Genomic DNA, 26,686 nt, shown 5'->3' with positions numbered 1-26,686 from the left:
TGGAATATTCTATATATACCTTATGAGCCCAATATATAATGCGCCCAATAATGGCATCGATCGTAAGTTGTTGTGACACTTGGATCGTGTTTGAGATGGACTTGAAGACCAGTAATAGACATCAATAATGAGCCTCCACATAAAACGGTTGTGAGGTGAAGCGGAAGGTCACCCGAGGGCCTTCCCATTTGGGAGTCGATATGCGTGTCATCCGACCAGACAAGGTTATTTTTGTCACTCTGCACGTGAACTCCCCAGTCAAGATATTTGTGATACTCGAATCACCATTAATCACGATCTATACTTGACTCCACGTTTCTTGTGTGCTTGCTAAACACGAGATTTCGAACGCTGTATCTTCGAGCTTCGGTTCGAAAGATAGGAGATCTACTAGGAGAAGAACATGAGGATATGCGCTCCAGATATGTCCATATATATAATCATCCTGCAAGGCCAGCCAATAATCGGGTCTCTAGCTTTAGAAATCGAGATTATATTCCAAGCATTACTACTCTCTTGCGGAAGGCGATGTTGAATGAGACTCCGGCACGTCGAAGTCGCATACGGACACTCCGTGAACGGTGACTGTAGATTCTACAATCAGACCTAGAACGAGACTGAATAAATATAATGACTTGGCTAACTTACACGTCACCGAGCCTACCTTCCCGACGTGTTGATGATGGTCATGCCTTCTCCGTTCATATAAAGTGACAAGCAGACCGGTCATGACTTCCAACCGGTCTGGATGATTCACGGAAGGACCAAGAGGGAGATGGGATCTTAAAAGTGCTCTTCTCTCTCGTCGTGTCTTCTCGACTCATTCTCTCGTTTCTCCCTCAAGCAAACCAAACTGACACACTATCGTTCTAATATTGGCAAGCATTGGATAATTCCAGCATACTCACACACACCATCGCTACTCAACAAGTTATACACTCCTTACTCAACACCACATCATATATAATCCATTCCAACCCACCACAATGAATCAAACCGTCCAACAACAACCCAAGGCCCAAGCGCCCATGACCAACACGCCCCTAAAACCCAGCTCGGGCAGACAAATCTCATTCAGGTATTTCCCTATCCCTATCCCCTCCCCCCTCCCTTTTCCGCCCCCAACTAACCCCCCCAACAGCACCAGCGCTCCCACAACCTCAAGCGGGAGCCTCCAGCCCCCACCCGCCGCAACAAGCACGCCATCCGCAGCCTCCAGCTCCCCCACAGCGGGAAGCACAAACAGCAGCGCAAGCCCGAATAACCCATCCTGTATCCGCGGCGGCGCAACCGGCAACTGCTGCACGGAGCCCTTCGGGTGCTGCTACCACTGGGCGAAGAACATCTGCGGCGACGGGACTAACTGACTCGCGCGGCAGTGGCCCGTGAACTGTCGGCTGTGGTCGTGTGGACCGCGATGTCGTGAGTGTTGCGGGTGTTGCGGGTGTTTTGGGGGAGTGCAGTTTTACCGGTGCGAGGATATGTCTGGAGAGTGTTGGCTCACCGGGCTGATGGTTGCGATGTGGGTTTGTTTGAATCGGAAGGTGGTTATTACTGAGTAATTTTTATTGGATGGGGCTTTCGTTTTGGTGGGATGAGGGTGAAGATGAGGATGAGGATGAGGATGAGAATTTATAAGGGATAGGGGAGGGGTGGTGCATTGCTGGTTAATGAGGTGGTAGAGCTGGACTTAATTGGATGAGGGTATATATATACGAGGGATTGTGGTTTCTTGTTACGGCGAGGGTTGCCGAGATAGCGAGGTTTAATGGTTTGGGATTGTATTTGTGGGTATAACTTTCTTGTATTCGTTGCGACGCAGGTTTAGCTAGGAGGGAAAGCGGGTTATTGTAATAGCAATCGGAATAGGGGTAGATAGGTAGATTGGGCTTAGAAGCAGCGGTACTGTACTAGGCATTGTATACGAGGAATGCTCACTCATACACCATGGAGCTTGGGCACCTCCCCGTTCGATGAGTCGATTTGTGGTCGAAGGTGCTGATGTTTAGTCGAGTCGACCTTCGACTACGTTCTCGGCTTCTTGATGTACATGCAGATGTTGCGAAGGTTCGGGTGGTATTTGAGCTTCACCAGATCGTATTCCTCTCGCAACATCTTGTCGACTCGTGAGGATGAGGGATCCGTGCTATTTTTCGACTATGGTCAGCTTTATGTTTGTTCAAGAGATTCGGCAGATAAAACGTACCACATGCCGGCGTTCTCCCCATTGAATTCCTCCACGTGAGTCATCCGAATCAGCGCGGCCGGCCGCGCTAGATTCTCGATGATCTGCTGGGCTGGGGTATTAAGGTCGATGGAGACGACGAAGCTGTTTTCGTCCATCTCCAGGAATCCGCAGGGATCTCCCATGACCTCCATACCCATGCCCTTGAGAACGGCCTTGTCGGTATCGGTGTAGGCCGGGTCTTGGAGGATGCCCCGGACGACCAGTTCGACGGGGTCCTTGTTGCAGGCCTGTCGAAGGCCCTGGCGCACCTTGTTGTTCTCCGGGTGCATCTTCGAGATGATCCTCTGCAGGCTAAAGATCAAGGCGTGCTGCGTCGCTGAGAACTGGCAGCGCGTGCGGCCATCCGCGAGGGTTCCGCACCCGAACCCGATGACGCGATCGATCTTCGACAGCTGGTCGGTGTGTGTCTTGAGCACCGCCTTCAGGTGTCCGTACTCCTCCGACTCCTCCCACGATTGCCGCTCGATGTTGAGGATCGTGGTGAGTTCGGAGGGGTAGAATGATTCGGGACCTTTATTCTCGTCGTGCGTGTGGTGATTATGACAACGGCCCGGGGTCGCGGGGAACATTATTACCAGAGGCAGGAATGCCATCTCGGCATCGAATTTCCTCATGTCTCTGTGGGAGAGCATGACCTGGATGCTCCGGTAGTAAATGTAGGGACCCTTTCTATTAGGAGGTTAGTATTTGAGGGGAAGAATGGTTGTTGTTTTGGGGAAAAGGGAAATTTACTTTCGGTCACCGTGGTTGCATCTCATATCCCTAAAGATTGGGGACTCCTTATCTGGGTCGATCTCGACAGAAACCCCGTGGTTATTCATGTCGTACAGGATGAAGGGTTTGCTCGTGAGCATGCCGGCTTGGTAGAGACTTATCTGCATTGCAACACGCTGGAGAATATGGCGGGTGATGAAAGGTCCACCTCGCGTATACCGTGTCCTGATGCACTCGGTGACAGATGCCCACTCAGGGGAAGGGGCCGGGGGAAGCGGTCGTGGCGCCATGGGTACTTGAGAGATACGACGGGAGAATTCGAACGAAGACGAAGCCGACGTCGGGGCAAATAAAGTCGAACTTGACGAATGGAGGAATAAAGATGTGACTGAAGACATTGGTGAGACTTGTCAATGTAATAAACTGTGTTGGTAGCGACGGTAACAACGGCGATGTCGTGTTTGGTGTTGCTACTCTTCTTAGAGTGGGAGGTAGAAAGAATTCAAGGTTGAATGACTTAGGGACGATAAAGGCGTTGTTGCCTTTTAGACTTCGTGCCTTCTGTCTTGGTCCAGGGAAACTCAAGACAGGAGATTGTAGGTAGGTTTACATTTATATATGCTTATATTTGTACTGTATTAGTTAAGAAGTAGTCATAGTTAGGACTTCTATCGTGAGTGGACGTTATACAACATGAGCATGGATACACTCAAAATGCCAACTCAACATACAGCCAGAGGAAAGGATACACGCAAGTACAGACCACAACATTGCTGGCGTACTTGGTGTATTTCATGCTGCTGATTTTCGACAGTTCTGCTATTTTCTTTCAGTATCATTTTATACACGTTAGGGAAAGTGTAACATTATGCTACTAGGTACCATACATAAGACCCCTTGACACTTCTTCACTAGATAAATTTGTTAGTCACAATTCTCACTAGCTGTGCTTGGGATACAATCGCATCTCTAGCATTTCAGTATCCCATGTAATCTCCTGTAGTCAGGTCGGTGACGAGGACAATCGTGTTTCCCCAAGCTTACCTACTGGGTAGACTAACCTGACAAATAAGACTATTCGGTCAAATTGTCGAGTGTTTTGGTTAGTTATCTTTTTTGCCTGTCGAAACACAAAAACACGCTGACCCCTTATTTCCGTACACATATTCATTCTGTAGATTCACAATCGAAAACACCTATGCGAATTAATTTAAGAAGTCGCCTTTTGTTTTTGCAACTTGTTCGTCGTAATCTGCTAGTTGTTAGATACTGATAATGCGCACAATATCATTGTTAAATGAGAATAAGGGGCATAGGGGCAAACGATGAGAAAAAACAATCAATCGAAAACTTACATGGTTGAAAGGCCAACCATCCCTTATCTGGTCCACCAACTTGAAGAGATGTGTATGCAGCCTCATCGTCGTCGATAAGAATCTTCTTGTACCCGGCGGCTGATGCGGCATCTGCAAGGAGTTGGGCTTGGCAAGTTCTCTCAAGGCTGATGAACCAGAAAGCCGCTTCGTCAACGGTACTTCCAACAGTGAGAAGACCATGGTTCTGAAGTATCACTGCTTTTCCATTCCCAAGGGCTTTCCCGATCCTCCTACCTTCTTCACTGTCAAGAACAACGCCCCGGAAATCTCGGTACACGCCATGGCTCTTATAGAAGCGACATGAGTCTTGAGTAATCATCTCTAACTCGCGACCAAAGACTGAGAATGCCTTCCCATGAACACTATGAGCGTGACAAGCAGCATGGACATCCGGTCGAGCCTTGTGGATCTGTGAGTGGATCGCAAAGGCAGCTGCGTTCACAGGCTCGTTTCCTTCGACTACATTCCCATCTTCATCGCATAAGATGAGGTCCGACACCTTGATAAGCGAGAAGTGTGTCGAGAGTGGGTTCAGCCCTATACCCCTAATCAGTAGCTGAAGGGGGGTTAACTCCGAACTCAACGTACAAAAGTGGTCAGTGAGGATAGGGTCCCGGACAGATATGTGACCGGCCACACCCTCGTCGAAGCCACGGTCAGCAAATGCTCGGAATGCTGCTGCGAGGTGCCGTTTGCGGTAAAGCCTCTCGTCCTCTAGGTTCTCGAACTTGGGGTAGGTCCTGATGTTCAACTTCTTCCCGCTTTTGGTCTTACCGGAGACTTGAACTTGCGGAGGGTTCTCGACCTTGTCTTTTCCGTTAAACCCATTATCCTGGGACTTCTCGCGGATCACAGGTGCGGTCTCGGGGGCTGTTGCTGAGGGAGACATTCTGTATTAGTGTTGATTTCTTCGGCAATCAAGAATTTGGCAATGGGAATTATTACTCTGTTGATATATCAAGATGACGGAACCCCTTTCTACATATTTATGATATAAAGATCGCTTACATGATTCCGTCAGGCGGGGAAAGAGTGACGTTAATTGCCTCCCACCAATGGCGAGGTTGGTTTGTGATGAAGTTGAAAATAGATCTCCAAATCGTACATACGCAGACAAACAACTACCGTCCTAGTGGTACATCCGATGCGGAGAAAGCGGCGCCGGAGTTGTGTAACGGTGCGACCTGACCGGTCATCAACTTTTACTGGGAGCTCATTGGTTAGTTATGACGTACATATATTGTACTACGTCTGGATTTATCTTGTATATACCTATTGTATTCGGTATATTTCATTACGAGACTATAGTGGAGAAGTGGTAATAGAGATGGCTGAACGTCCGTTGGCTGGTATATGAATCTGGGAACTGAAATTCAAAGATCGACATTTCAGCCTTTCTTGGCTTGGAATTATTTTCTTATTTGACTATATTTCTAACAACAGCATTCTTTTGAGTTTGCTCAGCTGTCAGTGTAATCGATCATTGCGATGTGTATAGTTTCCTAAATAGGCAAGTGGGTACTCATCCGCATGCTTTTGCAAACGGCGACAAGGATCCTATTGCTTCATTCTTCATGTTTTAAATAGGATAAGGCAAGTGTAAGTACCATAAACCATAGTACTTGACCTTCTCTGAGTTCAATTATGTTAAGCTTAACGTGATTAAAGTATGTAGGTAAGTATCGTGTTTGAAAATAGGCATCCGTTTGTGTAATGTAGAAGTACTGAGACTGGTCGGATAGCGGCTCGTACCTGCTCGTACAAATACAGTGCCGAATACATACTGTACGAGGAGCTGAAACGATAAGCTGACAAGTGCCAAGCCACAAGGGCAATGACCTATGACATCGATTCTGACGACGCTCAGAGGCTCAGCAAAGTTGCAATCTTACTACCTTACAAAGTGCTTTCAATTTACCTCTTACCTACCACTTGGCAAGATCAAAGTTGAAATACATTGGACGTTGATTTGGGTCGCATCGTCAACAGTCAACGGTGCAGTAGGATGCAGGTAATTGATACCTTGGGTAGCTGAGCTGAAGACCTGCTAGGTAGCGATGGCTCATGGTTCCATTGTCTCGTAATCATTCCCTAACAATCCGACGATCCGCTTCCACCAGTCACCATTCACTCTATTCACTATCTACATTAACCAATTCACAACACCATTCCCTTCGGGCACCGACAACTCCAACCTTTTAATTATCCACATACGAACCTTTGTCGCCTGGAGTAACCTACATAAAGAATTAAAGAAGGGAATCCTCTCTACCTCGGTAGACAATACACTCCTGCGATGTCAATCCGAATATCCCTCGACGCTCCGCCCGAGTTCTACACGAATCTCGATATTATCAGCGGCCGCGTAATCCTCGTTCTAAACCGAGCAGAAAGCATTGGAAATGTAATCGTCAAGTTGGAGGGCGAATCTCGCACCGCCCTTACCGTCCCCTCGCCTGTCGACCGAGACGATTACTACCACGCACGTCCTCCTGGCGGGGCTATGGGCGGCGACGTCATCACCGAGAACCACAAGATCTTGTATCGTGTGTTCCAGGTCTACCCTGACGAAGGTGGCTCTATACCCTTACAACCTGGCATGCACGAATTTAAATTCAATTTTAAGTTCCCTCTTAATAACATCTGCCATGATGAGAAGGCTATGAGCGCGCTGCTGGGCCTCGGCGGTATCGGCAGTAGCACCGGATTCCGTACTATGGACGGCACGAAGCAGCTCATGCTACAACATGTCAAATCCACCTTACCTCCTTCACTCACCGGCTTTCCACAGGAAGCCGAGATTCGATATTACCTAAAAGTGACCATCCAGCGTCCGGGTTTCTTCAAAGAAAACTGGCGGTACCAAGTTGGCTTCAAATTCCTACCTATCGAACCCCCGCGGCCCGCCAAGACAAGCCAGGAAGCCTTCGCCCGACGACCCTTTACATTCCGTGCGCGTGCCCCCCAGCACCATCGCAAATCGATCTTCGGTAATAGATCACCCAGCCCTAATGCAGAGGACCCGAACCAGATGCCACCGAACATCGAGATGTCGGCGCGCCTCCCATTCCCCAGCATCCTAACCTGCAACAAGCCGCTGCCGCTGCGCATAATAGCCCGAAAGCTTGCGCCAACGACGACGCGCGATCAGCAGGTATATGTGACGGCGCTCGAGATCGCGCTGACAGGGTACACGCAAGTGCGAGTGCAGAATCTCGAAAACACCGAGGTCACCACGTTCCCAATATTCAGCGCCCCGCGCCTCTCGCCCCCGATCGCGCTCTTCAGCTCACCCTCCGACCCCGTCGACACCGAGTTCGAGATCCCGCAGTCGCTATGGGCAGATCGGAGACTCCCGAATACAGTGGCACCATCCTTCAGGACGTGTAATCTAATGAGACGGTACGATATCCAGATGAAGATAACGCTGAGTTGGGGCATGCAACCACCCGGATCCTCAATCTCCCTAGCGCCCGGCAGACAGCCTATCGCGCAGACCATAACATTACCCCTGAAACTCTCCAACGTCGAGGTCTTCTCAGGCATTGCGCCGCCGCCAGAACTCCTCAACTCCGTCAGCCACGGCACCAATGGCAATATCGTAGGCGGCACCGGTGTCGCCCACAACTTCGGCGTCCAGAATCCCCGCCCGCCCCAACTCCCCCACAGACACAACCCACCAAATCTGCTTCCTCCCCAGGCCGCCCAACAGCAAGGCCCGCAGCAGCAGAGACCCCCTCACGACCCATTGTACCCCCCGCAGCTGGGAACGCCCGCCAACGCTATGTTCGACGACGCGCCGCCTAGCTACGACGAGGCGATGGCGGATCAGCTCGCGGGCCCCGCAGCTAGACCTGCGTATAGTGGTGTCACGGCGGAGAATGCGCCTAGTACTATGCCTGCGCAGAAGTCTTGATCGGGATTGGTTTACACTGCGCGTGGGAATAATGGGATCGGTGTATATTACTAGGCTGTGATGGATGGAAAGGTGAACGGTTCCAACGAGATAAGTCGAAGTTGGGTTGACATAGGGAGAAAGAGAGAGAGAGGCATAGCTGATGATACCCCCTCGGGCTGGCTGGCTAGCATTGCGTTTTTTAAAAAGGCCGGTGTTACCTAATGTTGGCGTTATGGAAATGGGTGCTTCCGACGTTTTATTGGTTGGATAGGTAGGTAGTTATTGTAGATATAACCAGACGCATGGAGGGTTAGGGTTAGGTTGGGGGAAGGGGTGTATAAAGTCGGTACTTAATTACTAAAATAATTACTTGTTCCTCCGGTTGGTTTGATGATTGGCGTAGACACGTCACGAAATCGGTAGATATATAGGGGTAAGTTATGAGGAAATCCTTAGATCTTTTTGTGATTTACCTATACAAGTGCTTCCGCGCGGGAAATGCTAGCATGCTATCTATTTACAAGTTCCTAGGTATGTATGTAGATATCTAGGAAGGCAAGAACAGGGTATGCGGAACACATCCACATCTGTCCGTATCCTCGCCACGACGGACCCCTGATGGAACCGAGCCCTGGAAGAGGTTGGTGTCCAGTCCTTCTTGGCACTAGCTAACCAAACCAACCATGTGTGCTATGCTGATATGTGTGTATATCTAGTCTTACGAGAAAATCTTAGATCTAGATCTAGATCTATGTCTAGCGACCTGATATTCGTCCATATAGCCTAGATATCTATAGCTTCTCTGCAAGCGTGCTCTTCAACCGCTTTTCGACGGCATCGAGGTACTCGTTGGTGGTGGCGTAGGAGGCGCGGTCGGACTTTCCACAGGCGAGCGCGAGGTCCTTGGTCATCACGCCGTCGATCTCGACGGTGTCGACGCAGGCCTTCTCAAGACTCTCGGCGAAAGCGGTCAGTTCTGGGGTTCCGTCGATCTTGCCGCGCTGGGCTAGACCTCGCGTCCATGCGAATATGCTGGCGATCGGGTTTGTCGACGTCTCCTTCCCTTTCTGGTGCTCGCGGAAGTGTCGGGTCACGGTGCCGTGCGCTGCTTCGGACTCGAATGTCTTGCCGTCGGGGGTGATGAGCACGGAGGTCATAAGGCCGAGGGAGCCGAAGCCTTGGGCTACGATGTCGGATTGTACGTCGCCATCGTAGTCTAATGAAAGTTGATTTTAGTTCATGTTCACGCGCCTCGTGAAAAATTAAGGGGGTGAAAAGGGGGCTCACTCTTTAGCGCCATGATGTATCCGCCGGAGCTCTTGATCATCTGGGCAACCATATCGTCGATTAGGCGGTGCTCGTACCAGATGTTCTTAGCCTCGAACTGCTTCTTGTACTGGGTGTCGTATAGCTCCTGGAAGACATCCTTGAACTTTCCATCGTACTTCTTGAGGATGGTGTTCTTGGTGCTCATGTATAGGGGAAGCTGCTTGTCAAGAGCTAGCTTGAAGCTGGCATGTGCGAAACCAGTAATGCTCTCGGTGGTGTTGTACTGGGTCTGTGCGACGCCGCCACCCTCCTTGAATTGGAAGACCTCAATTTCTTCAGGCTTTCCACCAGTAGGAGTGTAGACCATGCTCAGCTTTCCAGGTCCAGGGATAACCTTGTCCTTCGCCCGGTATTGGTCACCGAAGGCATGACGACCGATAATGATGGGCTTCTTCCATCCAGGCACTAATCGCGGGATACGGGGGATGACGATAGGCTCGCGGAACACAGTGCCGCCAAGAGCGTTACGGATCGTGCCATTGGGGGAAAGCCACACTATGCAGAGAGAGAATGGTCGGTTAGTTTGTTGGAGATCTCCGGTGAAAAGCAATGTAGGGGGTGCGGGGTTGGAGTTGGAGGCGTTCATGTGCAGGACGGCAAGTCAGTGGGACGAGATGCATGCAATACTGATTGTAGCTTACTCTGCTTTAGGTTGAATTCCTTTACACGGGCCTCGTCTGGAGTGATGGTGGCGCATTTGACACCGACCGAGTACTTCTTAATAGCTTCCGCGGCATCAAGCGTCACTTGATCGTTGGTCTCATCTCTGTATGGTAATCCTAGATCGTAGTATTTCAAGTCGATATCGAGATAGGGGAAGATGAATTTGTCCTTGATGACTTGCCAGATGACTCTCGTCATCTCATCACCGTCAAGTTCAACCACGGGATTCTTGACCTTGATCTTTTGCGCAGCCAGGTTATACCTGGTTTGGTGGAAAAACGCCACTGGCACTGCAGGTCTTACCACGATAGGAGTCGATCTGAGCAGTGGCCTTGCCGATCTAGTGAAGGCAGACGGCCGAATAGATCGGACCGCGGATGTACAGGCAACATTCATCGTGAAAGGGGTTCGAGAACAAGGGCGCGATTGCGCATACGATAATTATACGTAGGAGAAAAGAAGAAGAAGCTAAGGAGCTATGAACTTAGAGCTGAGGAAGCTGTAGATGTAGCTGATGCGATGTAGCTAACCTTAATATGGGTTCGGTCTTGGGGGAAAGTTTGTCGTAATTGAGGTCCAGAACTCTAAAAGGCGCTACAACAATGCCCGCAATGCCGGAGTTGAGCACTTTTAAGCTTCGTTAAAAGTTCCCGGATGTAGCTGCGTATATACGTTAAATATGATGTTTCCGGTGTCATGTACAGTCGCACGGGTAGCAAAGGCAAAAATTTAGGATGAGGGGAATTATCCAATCATCTTTCGTGCCGGGGATCAAGATCCCCCACAAATTCTGCCGATATGCGGAGAAGAGGAGTTGGATGTTACACAAACACAGGCAGATTTAATCTCATGCTCTTGTGGGTCGATTCTTTATCTGATCCGTAGTTTCACTTCTACAACAATTTTAATCCATCGTCCGAATCGATCTATTCATTAGCGAAAAATAGTCATTTACTCAAAGATAGATGAATCTATGTATAAGTATACAAGATTATCTATCCCAAAGACTAGAGGCATTCCTATGCACCAAGGGAACGAGATAAACGATACCTTTGGCCAATTACCCCATTCGCAGCTCCGAATCTTACAATTTACCCACCATACGACCGGAACCTGCATCTCTTACATGGTAACTGTCGTGTAGTTTGCGCGACAGTATCTCGGCATTATTCGCTGCAAGAAAATCCGGACATCAGCACACACATCATCTCAACAAACCAACATTTCATATCTACTAGCCTCAGATCATATCTCAAATTTGTTCGGCGACGGTGCTTACACCGGTTTCGTAGGCATTCGCCCGTATTCCCGTGGATATTTTGAGGCAGTTACCATACTAATTAGCCCACTAAGCGTATATCCTAATGCGTTGTTTATACGTTGGATCAGTTCTTTGACTAGTACTAATCAGCTATGCAGCAAGCTCCAGTCGACAGCGATTCACTAGAAACGCTTGGACTTACAAGGAGATGAATACCTGCAGGATTAAATATCCAGATTATGCCGCATAAGTAGGGCCTTCTTTACATCAACGGAGACGAACTCAACTTGTTTTACGTGAAGAAGTTAGAACTTCCCAAGATGAGGTCAAATATGGCGCTTTGAGTCATTGCTAGGGTGGTTCTCAGCCTCTTAAAGGAACCCCTGTTAGAACATTACCCACAATGTTCAGGGATACGATCAGGATCGTCAGAGGTCCAGGGTTATAGTATATGGATCAATAGCCTTTACATCATCCCGGACGACAACGTCGATTGGGTATGAGAAGCAGCGCAGATGGTGAGGGTTTACGGTAATGCAGAACTAGTTTTAGCTGCTGCAACTGCATCATCCACTGACGAGGGCTTCTTGCGAGATCGGCCTTACGTTCAAGGAGACAGTATCGGGTTTAAACTAATTGACATAAAAGCCGCATTGCGCTTGGCTGACGAATTCGATCTAGGCGGCGTATTGAAGCTAGACGAGATGCGATGGGAATGCCTCAAGGACTCGTCCTGCAAGCGTAGCTGGATTTTCGTGGAGCCATTAAAACCCCAAGATATAATAAGCCCAGAAAGGATGATCAGGTTTCCATACTCTCCAGAATGCGCAATATTCGAGCAATTCGGCAGGAGAGTCGGATAATCTGGTAGCCCTCCGCAATAGCCTCTAGATTCTAACCCAAGTATGGCGACACTAATCTTACCGACCCCTAGAAAGAAAGTCTTGCTCACGAACTTCTCCGCAAGGTTTTACAGTGCCCTTTGCCTCATCATATGCCTTATATTCAAGCCTCGACGCATATTGCTCATTGACAACTAAAGGCGCATTTGACAGAATTTATCAATTCCGCAAAAGTGAGTCAGGCTCTAGGCGCGCAAATATTTACAGCCTTCAATGACGCATTTGCGAGAGAGTAAGTCTCACAATGTTACATACATATACCGAAAAAAAGGCAGCATCCCTAGACGATCATCAATGATCATGGAATCATATATCGACCCAGAACGCAGGCGTTCCAGACGTCAGTACTATCACTCACCCTGCATCTCACTAGCTTGCCTATATAGCTTCGATGCATATAAGGCGGAAAGAGGGTAGCATAGGCAACCCACCGTAGTACGGCAGGGACCACGACGCCTTACTTTACTACTGCAACACATCTCTCCAAATTTAGGACAACCTGATAAGCAAAGTGCGAGCCGACTCTATCTCGACATTCAACACCGTGTTCGCCTCGATCCCAGATCTGCAATTCTCGCGCATGACGGGGAAGGGATCCCGAGCCGTGCATAAGTGTAAGTAGGTACCAGCCTTACATCCCCTTGACCAGTTGCCTACCTACGTGAGGCAGACACCGATGCCACCACCCTTGTTTCATTCACTGCAGTGATATATCTTTTTCGGATTAATTCTATTCAAGTCAGCTTGGTCAAAGCGACCAATCACACTCGAGACAGGTGGTTCAAGGATGTTGCCTACATCGAGACTCAGGGAAAGCTGTTATTTGCTATATTTACAAAGCGTGTGGGTTGCGTATGCAGAGCTGAATTCCCCGAATGGCTACTGCGTTATGACACATGCACGTAATATTGGTTTTGACTTCGGTATGAGCAACCTTGGAATATGTAAGTTAATCTACTTGTTTCAAGCTCCATGCCGAGATATCTCCATTTGATCACAAAACCAACACATCCCGAAAACAAAGTGAAATTTAATCAAGTATTGACTGAGGCTGTTTATGTAATTGGAACGGTAGTTACTTCTTTTATCATCCGAAGATTTACGAGTCCGAGAGGCTACGAAGTGGACTTTCTTGGAAATCCCTTGATCTGTTCGGTGTGTCCTTGTTGACTTATACGACACGAGAGGCAACAGAAAATCTAATCAGAATGAACCCTTCAGAGTCATTGATTACTCTTAAGCCCATCCAATTAGTCAAGGACAAGTAATGTATTAAGAGAAATAGGAAAATACAAAATTAATATCAAAGATACCGAAACGCCTTTCCCCAACTAAAAACAGACTGACCATCTGACGGTGTTCATTCTTGATTAATTAACTCCAGGCTTCACGATTTCTCTCCAACTTGACAATGAAAGACTCATCAAGGTAGCTTAGCATTGGCTTTTATTGATCAACATTATGCCTCCGGGGATCAATATGACTGTCTCTTAACCAATAGCGTTACTACACAACTTGTGTAACTAACCAAAGACTCATGTGTCATACCGCCATACTGTATACTAAATGTTGAAACCATCTCCTTAGTGACAAATTAAGTTAGAAATATATTCACCAGACTCCAACGTCTTCACCGACTCAACTCACCGTCTAACTCGCGTCCTACATATTAAACTAGAATAAGAAAATCTATATCATGCAGGTTACTGCCTAGATGTAACGTAGTAGAGTATGTAGTTAGAAGCAGTATTACGCATAGCCTATGCACCCAACTATACCTATATAACCCTAGCACATGTCACTAATATATCACAACCAACGACATGTAGTTGCTCATAGTACCTACATGGGATCTTAATGTAACAAAGATACCTATGCAACTTAAAAATGACTCAACCATACGGCCGGTAAGTAACAACCACATGTCATCACAATATATATCCTAGTTACCCAGACCGTATGACCAAAACCCATAACCCCCGTGATATAACTCGCAATACCAGATATCAACACAAACGCAGGAACAGCGATGCCTTAAAGTACAACTCCAACCCGTTCCCCAGCAAATCAAATCAGACCCCAATAATAATCTGCCCTATAATGCTGCCCCCCGTCCCTACTTACATACCCGCAGAGCCTCTCCGGGTGACATCCCCAGCTTAGCCACATACAGCGGCCCTACGCGTACACATATGGAAATGCACGTAGCCCTGCCTCGGCCGCGTACGTATGTATGCAGGACACTCGACTCCCCAGTCCCCAAATCGATCGACAGAGAACTGCCGAGGTACGACACACGAGTCCCCAAGTCCTAAGTCTGCCTAGCCATCGACCAAGAATAAAGCTCCCAAGTATAGTTTCGAACCTATTGATTGATTAATTAATTCGCTAAGTCGGCAATACATCTGCCTAGGCAGTCAAGCTACCCTAAAACGTAACCCACCCGTGGGCTGCTGCCGCCAGGTAACAGCACACCAACCCAGCGGCAGCCCTACCTACCATACAGTAAATACCATCCGTCCTTGCATATCTAAGTACATACCATACAACGTCAAGCTTAAAATAAAACAAAAAACCCGCAAGATACCTACCTACCTTAGGCAGGTAAGTAAACCAAAAGCAAGCCCCCCAAAAAGAAAAGAACCAACCGGATCCCCGGGAAACCCTGAACTTCAACCCCCGCGCGCCTAGGACTTTCTATTTATTCCGCAAGCCGCACTCCCGCGCCCGTGACTCATGTGACTCATCAAGCGAAAGGGCAAGAAATAAGAAAATAAACCGCTAGCAAGCAAGCCACCCACCCACAGAAAAAAAAACAAAAACAAAAAGGACACCCCTGAAAATGAGGAAAAGCCCAAAAAGCAAAACAAAAACAAGTGAAGAAAAAAAGCAATAGTTCCATCTTCTATAGTTAGCAAATGTAAAAAGAGCCAAATATAGCCATGCGCCACCGAGAGGTCTCCGTAACCTAATAATGTAACATGAGGTTGATATCCATAGGCAGGGTACGAGATGACGTGGTAGGTAGTAGGTAACAGGTAACAATGTAGATATGTGGTAGTAACGAAACGCCTCGAGCCAAAAAGGGGGGGAGCCACTCGCTGATCACAAACGAATGAACGAACCAAAAAACCATAGCATAGCCTCATTACATCGTACTCGTCTCGACATGGATTAGAAAAAAAGGGGAGAAAGGGAAAAATGAAGAAAAGAAAAGGGGAAATCTCCTTGAAGAAAAAAAGAAAAAAGAAAAGCGAACACCAGACCGCCTTGGACTTTAGGCAAGTAGGTAATCTACCGCTCAGCCCTATATGCAATGAACAGTAGCAGGGCCAATAGCCAGCCGGATCCCGCCGCCATCTATGCAGGATATTGTTCTAGCCCTACGCCATTCACCGCCATGGATCGATAAAAAACAAAACAAAAAACAGGAAGTGCAAACAATGTTGGTTGCGGAGAAAGGGAAAACCACTCTGGGGTAGTGAGGCGGAGCGAGAGAATGGATGGATAAATAGCAAGAAAAGATATGGTTGAGTATAGCGGTATGCTTCCCAGCTGCATGTTGGTCCGAAAACAAGGCAGAAGTCGTGATAAGCGCGGGGAAGTTGGTTGGTAGTCTTGACTAGAAAATCGAATTGAGGCTCTTCCAGCGGCTATCGCGCTGAAGTCGAGTAATGTAGGTTGGAGCTTAGTAGCTATCTTGCCACCGCTCATTTGTAACCCCTGAGCTTTCTCCTCTCTGGCTCGCATGTTGTCTTGCAGTTGGCGCATTCGAAGCGCTTGCTGTCGATGGGGATGCGGCTAAGACACTTAGCACACCGCCACCACTTAGGGTCGACATTGCGACTATTCCACCACTCGGTAGCCTCCTTGCTCGACCCGCGTGGTATCAAGTCTTCCATGTGAAAGTCACGATAGTGCTCCCGACAGTGATCGAGCCTATAGAAGGGCTCCTTGGATCTCTGGCATTTCTTCCAGTCGCAAGGGAATGGCTTCTTCTGGTTGGCGTTGCGGTGCCTGTGGAGGTAGTGCCTTTGTAGATCTGCTTTGCGTTTGAATGGTGTTGCGTTACAGTAGGGTTCGAGACAGACGTGCCTGCCCGAAGCGTCATTGGCAAAAGGTGGCCTAGATGCGAATATTAGATTGTAAATTCACCTACTATGAGAGTTTCAGCAGGCCCACTTACACCTCGGGAATAGAGTCGAAAGGTATGATAGCTGGATAGTTTTCAGATGGGGTGTACTGAGATTTTAGTTTCCAGTGCGGCCCTTGTCCCGAATCCCCTCCTATATCAAAATCGTAGAATTGATACTCAAACACGGACCCCTCGACTTGATTATTCGTGTTATACTCTTGTGTGTCTGCTGCTATATAGGCCCCTGCATCGGCCACATTGAGGAGATCATAGTTGTTTATACCTTCAGAAGCTGGAGATAGTGCAACATCATATTGTCCGTTGCTTGACTCTGAATAGGTGCTATAACTGCTATCGTGTGACGTATCTCGTGCCATAGCTGTGCTAGTGAGCCAGTAGTTCTGGTCGCTGTAATCGATATATGGCCCAGAGAAGTATGTATTGTCCATGACTGAGTCAATCAGTTGATGAATCTTTTGGTTTTCTGTCGTGCTGTGTACCGTTCCGTTAAACCGGCCTTGCCCTTGAAAGAACGAGCACACGATCCACGGAACGGAGTCGTACTTATACTGATATGAGGCTATCTCCCCTAGGAGACACGAACCGAGTAACAAAAAGCAAACTTAGTTTGGTTGGAGACGGAAATGTAGAGCAGACGACAGGATAGAGTTGCCTAATGGTTGATCGTGGAAATATGCGGTGATACAGAACTAGAAATTGGGAAGTTTGGTTTAAGATGTTCATTGGGCTGTTGAAATACTCTCTGCTACCATTGTTACCAGAAGCTCAAGTTGGCCAATACATGCTAAGGATTAATAAGTGTGACAACCACTCAGGAAATGTCGGTGGAGTAAATTAGGGCTCAAACTGCAAATCTGATATTGTGAGGCGAACGTTGAGTCTAGCTTGAGGCTTCCAGATGAGTGAATAGATGCAATGCTGAGATCTCCAATTTCTGGTAGAGCATTGCTAAGATGTAAGAAATTAACTGTACGTAAATCGGAAAACATAAGCGAATACACAAGCTCATGATAGCTAAGAGCATCGCCCGGGGTAGTGCATATGGAGGAGGTCTCGGGCTGTATATCCGAGTTACTAGGTACTAAGTATGCGATAAAGCAAGCCACACCGACGCCGCCGTGCTCCGTCTAAGAAGGATGCAACGACGGAGCGATACTTCTGTGAATGGCTCCTATAATTATCCCGGGGTATCTTGTAAATTCTGTGAGAAATCTCGCAAGTGAGACACCTCGTTTGGGTTCGGTGAACATATCCTACAAGTAGCTACTGCCTTAGTCGCGGACCTTAAGTAGTTGCATAACAATGCCACACAAAGGTGGACCATTGCAGCCAAGAGTTCAGCCCAGAAAAGATGCTCCATATACTATATGAGAGCAGATCGCTGCCGTTGGGTAAGGCTGACAAGTGCAGCACGTTGTGGAAGCATTCGACCAAGCGTAAGCACTCGAACGGACTAGTTGGAGATGATAAGACGGGATTGACAACTTGTGCTGAAACTCACAGTCTGGCAAGCAACCGGGGACAGTAGAAACCCGAAAATTACTTTGGGGTAAATAGTATCAATAACCAAGCGCTGACGGATTAGACATTACCTTAGGACAATGTTGTGACCCTGGCAGATGTGAAGACGTCACGATTCCAAAGGAGGGGGGGGTCCTGTCTTGGGAGTTTCGAGAACATCTGTACGACATCAGACGAAAGGTCGTTGGTTGCTTGTAAAAGACACGTAGGACACAGCCACTATAGGGTATGACTTCAGCCTCAATAGGGATAAGTTATCGAATGAGGTGCGAGCTTGGGATGCGGAATCCTAAAGCTCTAGCATTCTCAGGCGAACCAGTCCGCCTAATGAATGCCTTGCCAACGCAGAATTTTTGTTTGCATGCCGTTCGCTGCCTGATCAGCCCCCGTCAGATAGGTAGCGAGATAGCTCTATAGTTCGTCTTTCCGAGAGTCCGCGCCCCAGTTGCGCATACACTAGCTTAGAAGTGAGGCTTTCAAGTGGAAATCTGTGTGAAGATTGCGGGAAATCTGCACGACAGGAGCATAGGTCCGGTCCACGGCCCCTGCGATAGCTCCCCACTAAATAGAGATCTGAGAAAATAATACGCTTAGCGCTCGGTCAAGGCAGCTTGACCGAAATCCCATTCGAGGATAAGCAACCTTATCTCGCGGACGTCAATACCCCGAACGGCATGACAAATTGACAAGGCTCAGCTATACCTAGATCGTGTCTTTTGCACCTCTGCATCTTTTTGCCCTGAGATTAAATCTCCAAATCCACCATGGTCCCATGTGTATCGGTTGAGTTGTTTATGCATTGATGACCATGCTTTTTCCTCCTATGCAGGCCGAATCCCACGATGCGCCCATTTGCAGATGACCTGAGAGTTTCTCAGCCTAAGGAATATTGATGCAGGAACCAAGGGACGAATCCCTTGGCCGAATAGCTCGGGCTATCACGGGCTACCGCGGGCCATGTCAAGCACGACCTGAGTACCTACTAGGTAGGTAAGACATGTCGCAGAATTATAATTCGGCGTGAAAAGGTATCATCGCAGAATAAAGGTCCAGTTGCAAAGGAGGAAAAAAAGAAGGCAACCTCCGCGTACATATACTCATGTGCTGAGCACGGGTGGAAACAGATTGGGCACCTGGGCATCTATGCATTGTGATGAGTTGGCGAGATCACATTGGTGCCACGTTCGTTATAATAATTGCTTTTGTGTTAGGGTTTATATGAGGAGATGGGTGACTTGATTGAGATCGATGTTGAAATGAAAAGAGAAAGAAATCGAAGTTCAATTAGGAACGAAATTGGAAACAATATTAAACCTTACAATGACCAGGCCTCCACCCGGTCTGTAATATGGCTCCTTCCCATCCTATAACTAACATCACAATCTTGAAGCAATTGCGACGATGCACCTTCCGGGCGGATATGGGATATCTGGAAATTCTCTATGTGGCTTGCTCACTAGCCTGAAATGTAATAATAAGCTTAGGTTATGCGGGGATAATACCTGTAACCCGCAACCATAAAGTCAATTCATCTTTGCCATGGACATTCAACGATTAGAAATAAACTTAACGTTAAAATTAACGTTAGGTACTAGGTAGTGGGGAACTGAGTCTTTCGCAGTAGGTAGCTATAGCTATAGCAAGTGATTCCACCAGATTTGCTCCTCAAACTGAACATTTACTCAACCGGTCACGAAGACGCACCTGACCAAAAAGGGGTATAAGAGACGCCGATCCTAAACCACACCAGCATCACGAAGCAAGTCTACCAGATCGAGAACCACGAGAGTCAGATACCTGCTCAGAATTGCTGTGCTAAGGTAGGTAGGCACTGTATACGTGTATATCACAACTCGCCCCTTAAAATACCCCTTATTAAGTAAGATACGCCGCACGCGGCCATTGGACAACCATCTCCTAGGATTCAATGGCACACCATTAAATCGAACCCAAGAGCCAAGAAAACGGCCTACCCCTTCGTATGTACGTATGTATGTATATATGTTCCACAACGTCCCATAGTATCATCAGTCCCCTTACCCGCGAAAGGAGGGGAGTTCATTGGCGTAGGCCGGCTGGAGAAGGGGGTCGGATCCGGGGCAAACAACCACGTCTCGTTGCGCGGGCGTCAAACAAGTGATACGTCGTGTACTGTACCTAGACAACGTGGCAAGGTGGAATATGAGCTGCCTAAATCACCAGACCCTAACACATACGTCTCGACTCAAGCTCGGCGGATTGCGAACCATCTGCCCTAGCCGCGAAGTCGTCAGCCGCCAGGCACCAGCATTCGCGTATCGAGGCCGGTCTCTCCAGGCCAGCCGGGAGGCGCAACTCTTAGCTCTCCCCCTAGGAAGTCTCGCCTCCCATGAAACCCCCCTGACTCCCCCTAACCCCCAACCCCTCAATAAGCCGACCTCTCAAACCTCTCATAATAAAGCTTAACAAAAAGCTCATGCTGCGCCGTCCGCTGGCTCTCCGAGATATTATTATTCCCCGCACACCGGACCGCCGCATCGCCCAGCCTCAACTCCTTGAACTGTCCCGCGATCAACTCGTACTCCTTCAGATTAATAGGTCTGTTTCCGAAATCCGACAGCGTGAGAAGGCCTCTCGGGGCGGCCTCGATGTCGTTTTCGTTGGTGGGGAGGGTGGAGAAGGGGTCTTGTGGTTGGGGGTGGGAGTGCGAGGAGGAGGGATTCATTGATGAGGGGGAGAAGTCGAAGGAGGCGGAGGAGGATGGGTCGCTGGGGAGACTGGTGTGGTAGTCTCCGAGGGCGTTGTGGATGCGGGGGAGAGTGAAGGGGGAGGTTGCCGGTGGGTCGAAGAGGGAGACGCGTTGGTTTGGTGCGAGGGGTTTCGGTTGTGCGAAGGTGGTGGACTCGCCCCCTATACCACTGAGCGAGATGCCTGATGCGTCTGCGTTGAAAGCGTTGCTTCCGTACGGGTCTAAGGAGTAAGACGAGGTACTGGCGGTAGCTGGGGATCTAAGCGTATTCGTGAAGTCACGGAGAGGCGTGTCGTCCTCGTTGAAGGATAGCCTGTGCATCGGATTTGACGATGGCATGAACCCTTCTTGTTTTGGAAGTATTGGCGGATGTTGCGGTGCTAGCTGGAGATGGTCTTCGAATTGTCCGTGTTCGATTCTAGCAGACCCCTGAGCATCGCTTCCGAAGGAATGCGATTTCTGCCCTGCGTCGTCGGGATACAGACACTGAAGAGATTTCGTCGAACATCTTAGGCAAGGCTCGTCCCTAGAACATCTTTCTCTAGCTCTCGCGCATTCCGTACACGCTCGTTTGCGGCTGACGGTGTGATTAGTTCTTTGGGCCGCAACATGCATCAGTTCATGTCGGGTCAGGATGTCACTTCGGAAATTAGTCTAAGTCTCGCTGATAAGACAGGAAAAAAAAAGGCAATGCGATATACCTCCTGAAGAAACGTTTCAAGCAGATAGAGCACATGAACGGCTTGTGGCCGTCGTGGCTTCGTTGATGCCTCTTTAGATGCTCGGGTCTCTTGAAGCTGCTGGGACATCGCGAACATTGGTATTTTTCTTGAGCCTCATTCCCGGGGGAAGGGTCCTCGCGCCAGCCAGCATCGACTGCGACTTCGTCCATGTCCATTTCGGTATGGGCGTATAGTGGGTTCTTCTGGCCTAGCCCTTCGACTCATGATACCTAGCCATTCTCGACGTATTATAAGCCGCAGCGAAGGCGTCTATATGTGCGATTTGCATATAGAGACCTAATCACATCCGATGCAACCCAAAAGCAGCCCGTGGGCGCCAAAAGGGTAGCGTGGGTTTCTAGAAGAATTCTAATCCCATGCGAAGACCTCTGAAGATCATGGAGGGCCAAGATGATACATTGGTGGTGCGCTTAGTGCCATGGTTCGTCGGAATATCTAACCGATTGATTAAAGCGAGTGAGGAGACACGAGCGTAATTGGTGGGCCAGTGCAGGCTTAGACGGTCTCACCGCAAAGCATTAGATACCTAGGTAGATATATCCATGCTGCTGACTGAAGGGGCTCGGGTCAAGATTGCGAATAAGGACCGATATAGCAGTGCAGATGATTGGTCCAAAGTTGAGGCTATAAAGTTGCCTATAGACTCGTTCGCGGAGCAGCTCCGTGGTCTATGCGATTGAGTTGTCGGAATGAGCTCTGTTGCTTTGTTGGGCGGACTGGCAGATTGATGATTGATGGTTAAAACGACTTGTGTTATTAGGGGCCTTAAGCGGATCTCGATATTATCCAGGATTCAGGATTTCCACGTTCCACTGGATCGCCTATCACTTATTAGAAAAGGAGAGCAATAAGAGCCACCAGCGCTGGGCTACCTAGTAGCTTATACCGGATTATACCGGGTTATACCGATTATACCGCAAGTCGCAAGTGTCAATCAGCTGCTCATACTATAGATTTGTGATTATCGAAGGTTGAGGTAAGCAAAGTGGTATCCGGATCCAAGTTTCAACTAAAGCTAGCGTAGCAGTATGGTACCTAGACTAGGTAGGGAGAAAGATCCGAACATGCATCTTTCCCGATAGGGTATGCAAGGGGTCGACATATGACGATACCGCCGGCGTGCCTATTCCAACGTCTAACCCCAGCAAACATCCCACGCTCGAGCAGTCAAGCTGGGTAGGAACGGAAGACGATGTTACCGCAACACGGGTTGCCTCAGGGTCTTTATCATGGGTCACTATCATAGTCTCATAGTCTTAGGAGACCAACCCTCATGTGACCCCTGCCACCACGGTTAGCACGGAGATAATATGGGATGAAAGTGAGTTCCTTCTTCTCCGTCACAACCGTCTGAGCGACTGACGAGCCGGGGAGCATTCCGGACTCTGACTCGGTCCGATCATCTATCTTACGGATCCAGCCAACCGACCGGAGGGCAACGTATCGTTCCCTTATTTGGACGAGCTCCTCGTCGCTCTCGGAGACGGGAGAGTCGGATTTAATCCCGACGTTGCGGAAGTGGTCCTGCTCCCAAGCGTTATCCACATCCTCAGCGCAGTATATTAAAGGACCGCGCGCTAGCGTCAGAGTATTCTGATTGGTATATGGATGCGGGGATATAAATCGAGGCTTGAACCCGTCGATCTGGATCGAGAATGCGTGATTTGAAGATGTATAAGCTGGCGGAAGTTCCAGGTAACCCTTTTCGATCTTTGCAGGTTTATGGCTCGGTGTGAGCTGTTGATACATTAGCGAGATTGCCCGATGGACTCTTAATTAGGAGCAACCCGGACACACCGTAAATCTCCCCTGCGCCCAGGAAGGGATCCTTAACCTGATCGTGACGTTTGTTGCCGCCGCCGCCTCCAGTTGGAATAGTATATTGCCTTCCCAAGGCCAATTTGACTTTTGCTCGAGAATTATTTGTTGGTCTTCTACTTGGAACTTGACCTTGGCTGTCGTATAGAGATGTACGTTGACGTAGACATCCTTTCCGGTGCCTCCGTAGTCCCATAGGTATCCGCCGAGAGAGCCAAACAGCCGCATCACGTTCGGTGGGCAGCATGAGGTGTCGAACCAATCCTCTCTGCGGTTTCTATCTACCTCCGAACTCGCTAGCTGATTCACGTATGTGAAAGCGGTTCCCTCGAGACTTAACCCTGTCATCACGGCATTGTAAAGACATAGTTCCATTATGTCGGCATACTTAGAGTTGAGATCAAGATGTAATAGCCGCTCTGCTAACATTATGACGCCAATGGATGCACACGTCTCATTATAGCATCCACCCTCGTCGGATCCTTGCGGCAAGAAGTAGTCAATGCCGAAGCCTTCCCACTGCCACATTGATCCGATACCTCCGGTGAGGTACATCTTCTTGTCTACCATATTGTTCCATAGTTTACTTAGAGTACCGAAATACTCACTTTTATGATTGTACGACTTCACACCAAGTTCGTCTAAACATAGTAAGTCGGCAACCCCAGTGTAGACTGCATATCTTATGTTAGTAATCATGATTCGGAGGTGGTTGTACTAACGGGCCGCGATTCCGGGTTGAAACCCCTTAAGTGACAAAAGAGCGCCCCCCTCAACTCGCGAGAGAGCATACCGAGCCTTACTTGCCACTAGACATCACTAGTTGTCGTCATCAAATTATTAGGGACTTCCCTAATGCTAGTTCGAGGGGGCGTGCATTTTCATCACATTCCAAGAGTTTAGAACTCATAGGAAATCAAGGAAAAAGGAACAACTCGAAATCAACTTACGATACATTGCCCTCACAGCATGGCCTTCGACAGATTCCTGTTCTAGAATTGGCGCGTGGGCCTGGTTATACCAGTTGCTGGTATGCATTTGATAACTATCCGAGCGCTTCCAAGGACTATCGCCACGCCGTATTCGCTCCCAGTCATAATATGGAAGACCTTCCTGGCCGGTTGGGTTACCGCGCTCCTCGACGAAGTACTTGGCCAACTCATAAGCGCTTTCGTTTCCCGTTACTGCATACAAACGTAGGAGAGCGAGTTCTGTCTCTGGGTGGCCCGGGTAACCGTGTTTCTGTTCGGAAATCAGCGCCGGTATAGCCAAAATGACTGCAATAGAGAGATACTCACCTGATCTGGACCCGGTCCAAAAACCGTGCTGATCAGCTTAACGTACTTCTCGATCGGCTCGATCAAGAGATTGTTCTTGTAGTACTTGCTATGCGCCAGCGCGGCCTCGATCAAGTGACCGGCACAATACCTTTTCACGCACCTGTCAGCCAACCTTTCCTCAAACGCTATCTCTTAACCCGCCCAGTTTCACGCTTACGACCTTTCCCTCGTTCTTACCCTCTCCCTCATCATCTCCCCTCTCTCTTCCGACCCATCCCACATATTCTTCCTCCCCCCCAACCCAAAAACCAAAAGAGGACACAAAGCTGACAGGGGCAAACTCACAACTCATGCAAATCCCTAACATTCGCCCACCTCTCCTCCCCCGTGATCAAAAACCAAGTATTCAAATACCCATCCTCTGCTTGCGCCTGTCTCACCATCCCCACGATCTCCCTAACCGCCGCATCGACCTCAGCATCGTACTCTTCGGCGAGCAAATAACACGCGCCCTCGATCCACTTCGCGACATCGCTGTCCCAGTACACAGGCGCCGGACACGGCCAGCGAGAACGGTCGTCGTACACCGGTTGGTGGCGCAGCGAGAAACACTCGTATCGGCCTGTGTCGCGCAGTTTCTTGAGCTGGGCTTTGGCGGTCGTGCGGGCTATGGTTGTGCGGCGGGTTTGCAACAGCGAGGGCCCGTGGAAGGAGGTTTGTGTGAAGAGGGTTTGCGGGTGGGACATTGTGGCGTTTGGCTGCGCTGCCTGTGGGCGGACGGGGAGGTGAGAGGGAAGAGGTAGGTAGGTAGGGAGGATGTAGGTGAGATAAAAGCAATATGAAGCGGAAGTGGGAGTGAAAACGGGGGTTCTGCAGCTCCAATGGCTTGGAAATTCCAAATCCAACGGTAATTTGAGCTAAAACCAAGTTCGAAAATGTGTTACAAGCGTGAATCGGGGGATTGGGAGCGTGTGCAAGTTTATAACTCCCGCGTGCTCGCCCGCAGCAATGGTGCAAACGCCAATGGCAGGACGATATTATTCATTCGAATCCGCAAATGCCAGAACCTCGCCCGGGAATCGGAGTCGTACACTACCTCAACAATTCACCTTTTCTTCAACGGTGAACGCGTAGTGCCGTCGTATGACATTTAAAACTTCACGATATCGAAGTCCACCGTAGCCATTCCACGATCCGTCTGGAACTTGGGGGGGAATAACTCCTGCGCATAAACGAATGAGGGGAAAGCCCCGGACGCTAGACTCATGCGTGGCGGGATGAGAACAGGAAGGATTAGCGGCGTAACTGCACGATTACCGATATACATATGTACGACTGGAGTTTACTAAACGCAACCCTCGGAGCGCAGGCACGGTGCGGATCTATTCCCAGCCCCTAAAAAAGCGAAGATCCGGCGAAAGATTGGCAACCCAAGATCCGTAGTTGAGTCCGTCCGTTTCGCGGAAGCTAGAACAGCGCAGAGCTTGGAGTCTTCGTTGGGGAGATTCTGGACAAATGGGAACGGGACACGCCGCGGGTACACTTATACCGCACCGATCCCCGGTAACACGCACGCCAATATTCGAATTGCCATCGGAGCGAAGCCGCATCTGACCTTGTCTTGCCCAGCTTACCTTGCCTGACCTTACCTCTCTCTACCATAATTCCTCGTTCCTGTAACCTACCACCTACCGAGCCAAGGGGGTTACCAAAAACAGCAAAAGTGAAAACAAAAAGGCACAAATCCAGGTTGCTAAGGCCCTTCTAGAACGTATCCGACACTAGCACCGTAACTATGCACCCAACCGCCTGGTACCTTACCTGTGACCGGGCCGGGGAAGCCATCCGATAGGTCAGATCTCCAGCTACGTTTCGTCCCCGACTCAAAGAACTCGGCCACGAGACCAAGGATGCCGAAGTCATATGATTGCTTTTAGTAAAAGCCATAAAATGCGTGGCGTATTTCATTCGTGAATAGAGCTTCTAGTCAGCAGCCCGAACACGGTGGCTTCGACCGGTCTGGTTTGCCTTGAATCGGAGGCGCTGAGC

General features: G+C 48.9%; 7 protein-coding genes across 7 annotated transcripts; 1 reads left to right on the top strand and 6 right to left on the bottom strand.

Moving 5' to 3' along the window:
• Nucleotides 1-2,025: 2,025 nt before the first annotated feature.
• GGS22DRAFT_181534 (uncharacterized protein) lies at nucleotides 2,026-3,252 on the bottom strand (the record flags this gene model as incomplete). Its single annotated transcript, XM_047963873.1, has 3 exons — nucleotides 2,026-2,146; nucleotides 2,207-2,917; nucleotides 2,981-3,252. The coding sequence occupies 3 exons, from the start codon at nucleotides 3,250-3,252 to the stop codon at nucleotides 2,026-2,028; spliced, it is 1,104 nt and encodes a 367-aa protein (XP_047815593.1).
• Nucleotides 3,253-3,761: 509 nt separating this feature from the next.
• GGS22DRAFT_171786 (arad-like aldolase/epimerase) lies at nucleotides 3,762-5,280 on the bottom strand. The gene is made up of 3 exons (XM_047962661.1): nucleotides 4,927-5,280; nucleotides 4,318-4,875; nucleotides 3,762-4,214 (listed from the first exon to the last, which is right to left on the bottom strand). Exons 1-3 carry the CDS (start codon nucleotides 5,225-5,227, stop codon nucleotides 4,168-4,170), a joined length of 906 nt encoding a protein of 301 aa, XP_047815592.1. The 5' UTR covers nucleotides 5,228-5,280; the 3' UTR covers nucleotides 3,762-4,167.
• Nucleotides 5,281-6,223: 943 nt separating this feature from the next.
• GGS22DRAFT_171785 (uncharacterized protein) lies at nucleotides 6,224-8,661 on the top strand. The gene has a single exon (XM_047962660.1). The coding sequence runs from the start codon at nucleotides 6,635-6,637 to the stop codon at nucleotides 8,252-8,254; it is 1,620 nt and encodes a 539-aa protein (XP_047815591.1). The 5' UTR covers nucleotides 6,224-6,634; the 3' UTR covers nucleotides 8,255-8,661.
• A 16-nt stretch (nucleotides 8,662-8,677) lies between these two features.
• GGS22DRAFT_171782 (isocitrate dehydrogenase NADP-dependent) lies at nucleotides 8,678-10,912 on the bottom strand. The gene is made up of 3 exons (XM_047962659.1): nucleotides 10,207-10,912; nucleotides 9,524-10,060; nucleotides 8,678-9,452 (listed from the first exon to the last, which is right to left on the bottom strand). The coding sequence occupies exons 1-3, from the start codon at nucleotides 10,622-10,624 to the stop codon at nucleotides 9,028-9,030; spliced, it is 1,380 nt and encodes a 459-aa protein (XP_047815590.1). The 5' UTR covers nucleotides 10,625-10,912; the 3' UTR covers nucleotides 8,678-9,027.
• A 4,908-nt stretch (nucleotides 10,913-15,820) lies between these two features.
• On the bottom strand, nucleotides 15,821-17,156 carry GGS22DRAFT_55924 (uncharacterized protein). The gene is made up of 2 exons (XM_047967420.1): nucleotides 16,578-17,156; nucleotides 15,821-16,516 (listed from the first exon to the last, which is right to left on the bottom strand). The coding sequence occupies exons 1-2, from the start codon at nucleotides 16,973-16,975 to the stop codon at nucleotides 16,102-16,104; spliced, it is 813 nt and encodes a 270-aa protein (XP_047815589.1). The 5' UTR covers nucleotides 16,976-17,156; the 3' UTR covers nucleotides 15,821-16,101.
• Nucleotides 17,157-20,472: 3,316 nt separating this feature from the next.
• Nucleotides 20,473-21,694, bottom strand: GGS22DRAFT_191941 (uncharacterized protein; the record flags this gene model as incomplete). Its single annotated transcript, XM_047965189.1, has 2 exons — nucleotides 20,473-21,436; nucleotides 21,498-21,694. The coding sequence occupies 2 exons, from the start codon at nucleotides 21,692-21,694 to the stop codon at nucleotides 20,473-20,475; spliced, it is 1,161 nt and encodes a 386-aa protein (XP_047815588.1).
• Nucleotides 21,695-22,787: 1,093 nt separating this feature from the next.
• GGS22DRAFT_181529 (glycoside hydrolase family 127 protein) lies at nucleotides 22,788-25,383 on the bottom strand (the record flags this gene model as incomplete). Its single annotated transcript, XM_047963872.1, has 5 exons — nucleotides 22,788-23,276; nucleotides 23,337-24,031; nucleotides 24,308-24,599; nucleotides 24,656-24,785; nucleotides 24,983-25,383. The coding sequence occupies 5 exons, from the start codon at nucleotides 25,381-25,383 to the stop codon at nucleotides 22,788-22,790; spliced, it is 2,007 nt and encodes a 668-aa protein (XP_047815587.1).
• Nucleotides 25,384-26,686: the final 1,303 nt, after the last annotated feature.

Source organism: Annulohypoxylon maeteangense (assembly GCF_022496945.1).
Source record: "Annulohypoxylon maeteangense strain CBS 123835 unplaced genomic scaffold GGS22scaffold_18, whole genome shotgun sequence".
NCBI classification, from domain to species: domain Eukaryota; kingdom Fungi; phylum Ascomycota; class Sordariomycetes; order Xylariales; family Hypoxylaceae; genus Annulohypoxylon; species Annulohypoxylon maeteangense.
This window is presented reverse-complemented; position numbering and strand designations above follow the sequence as displayed.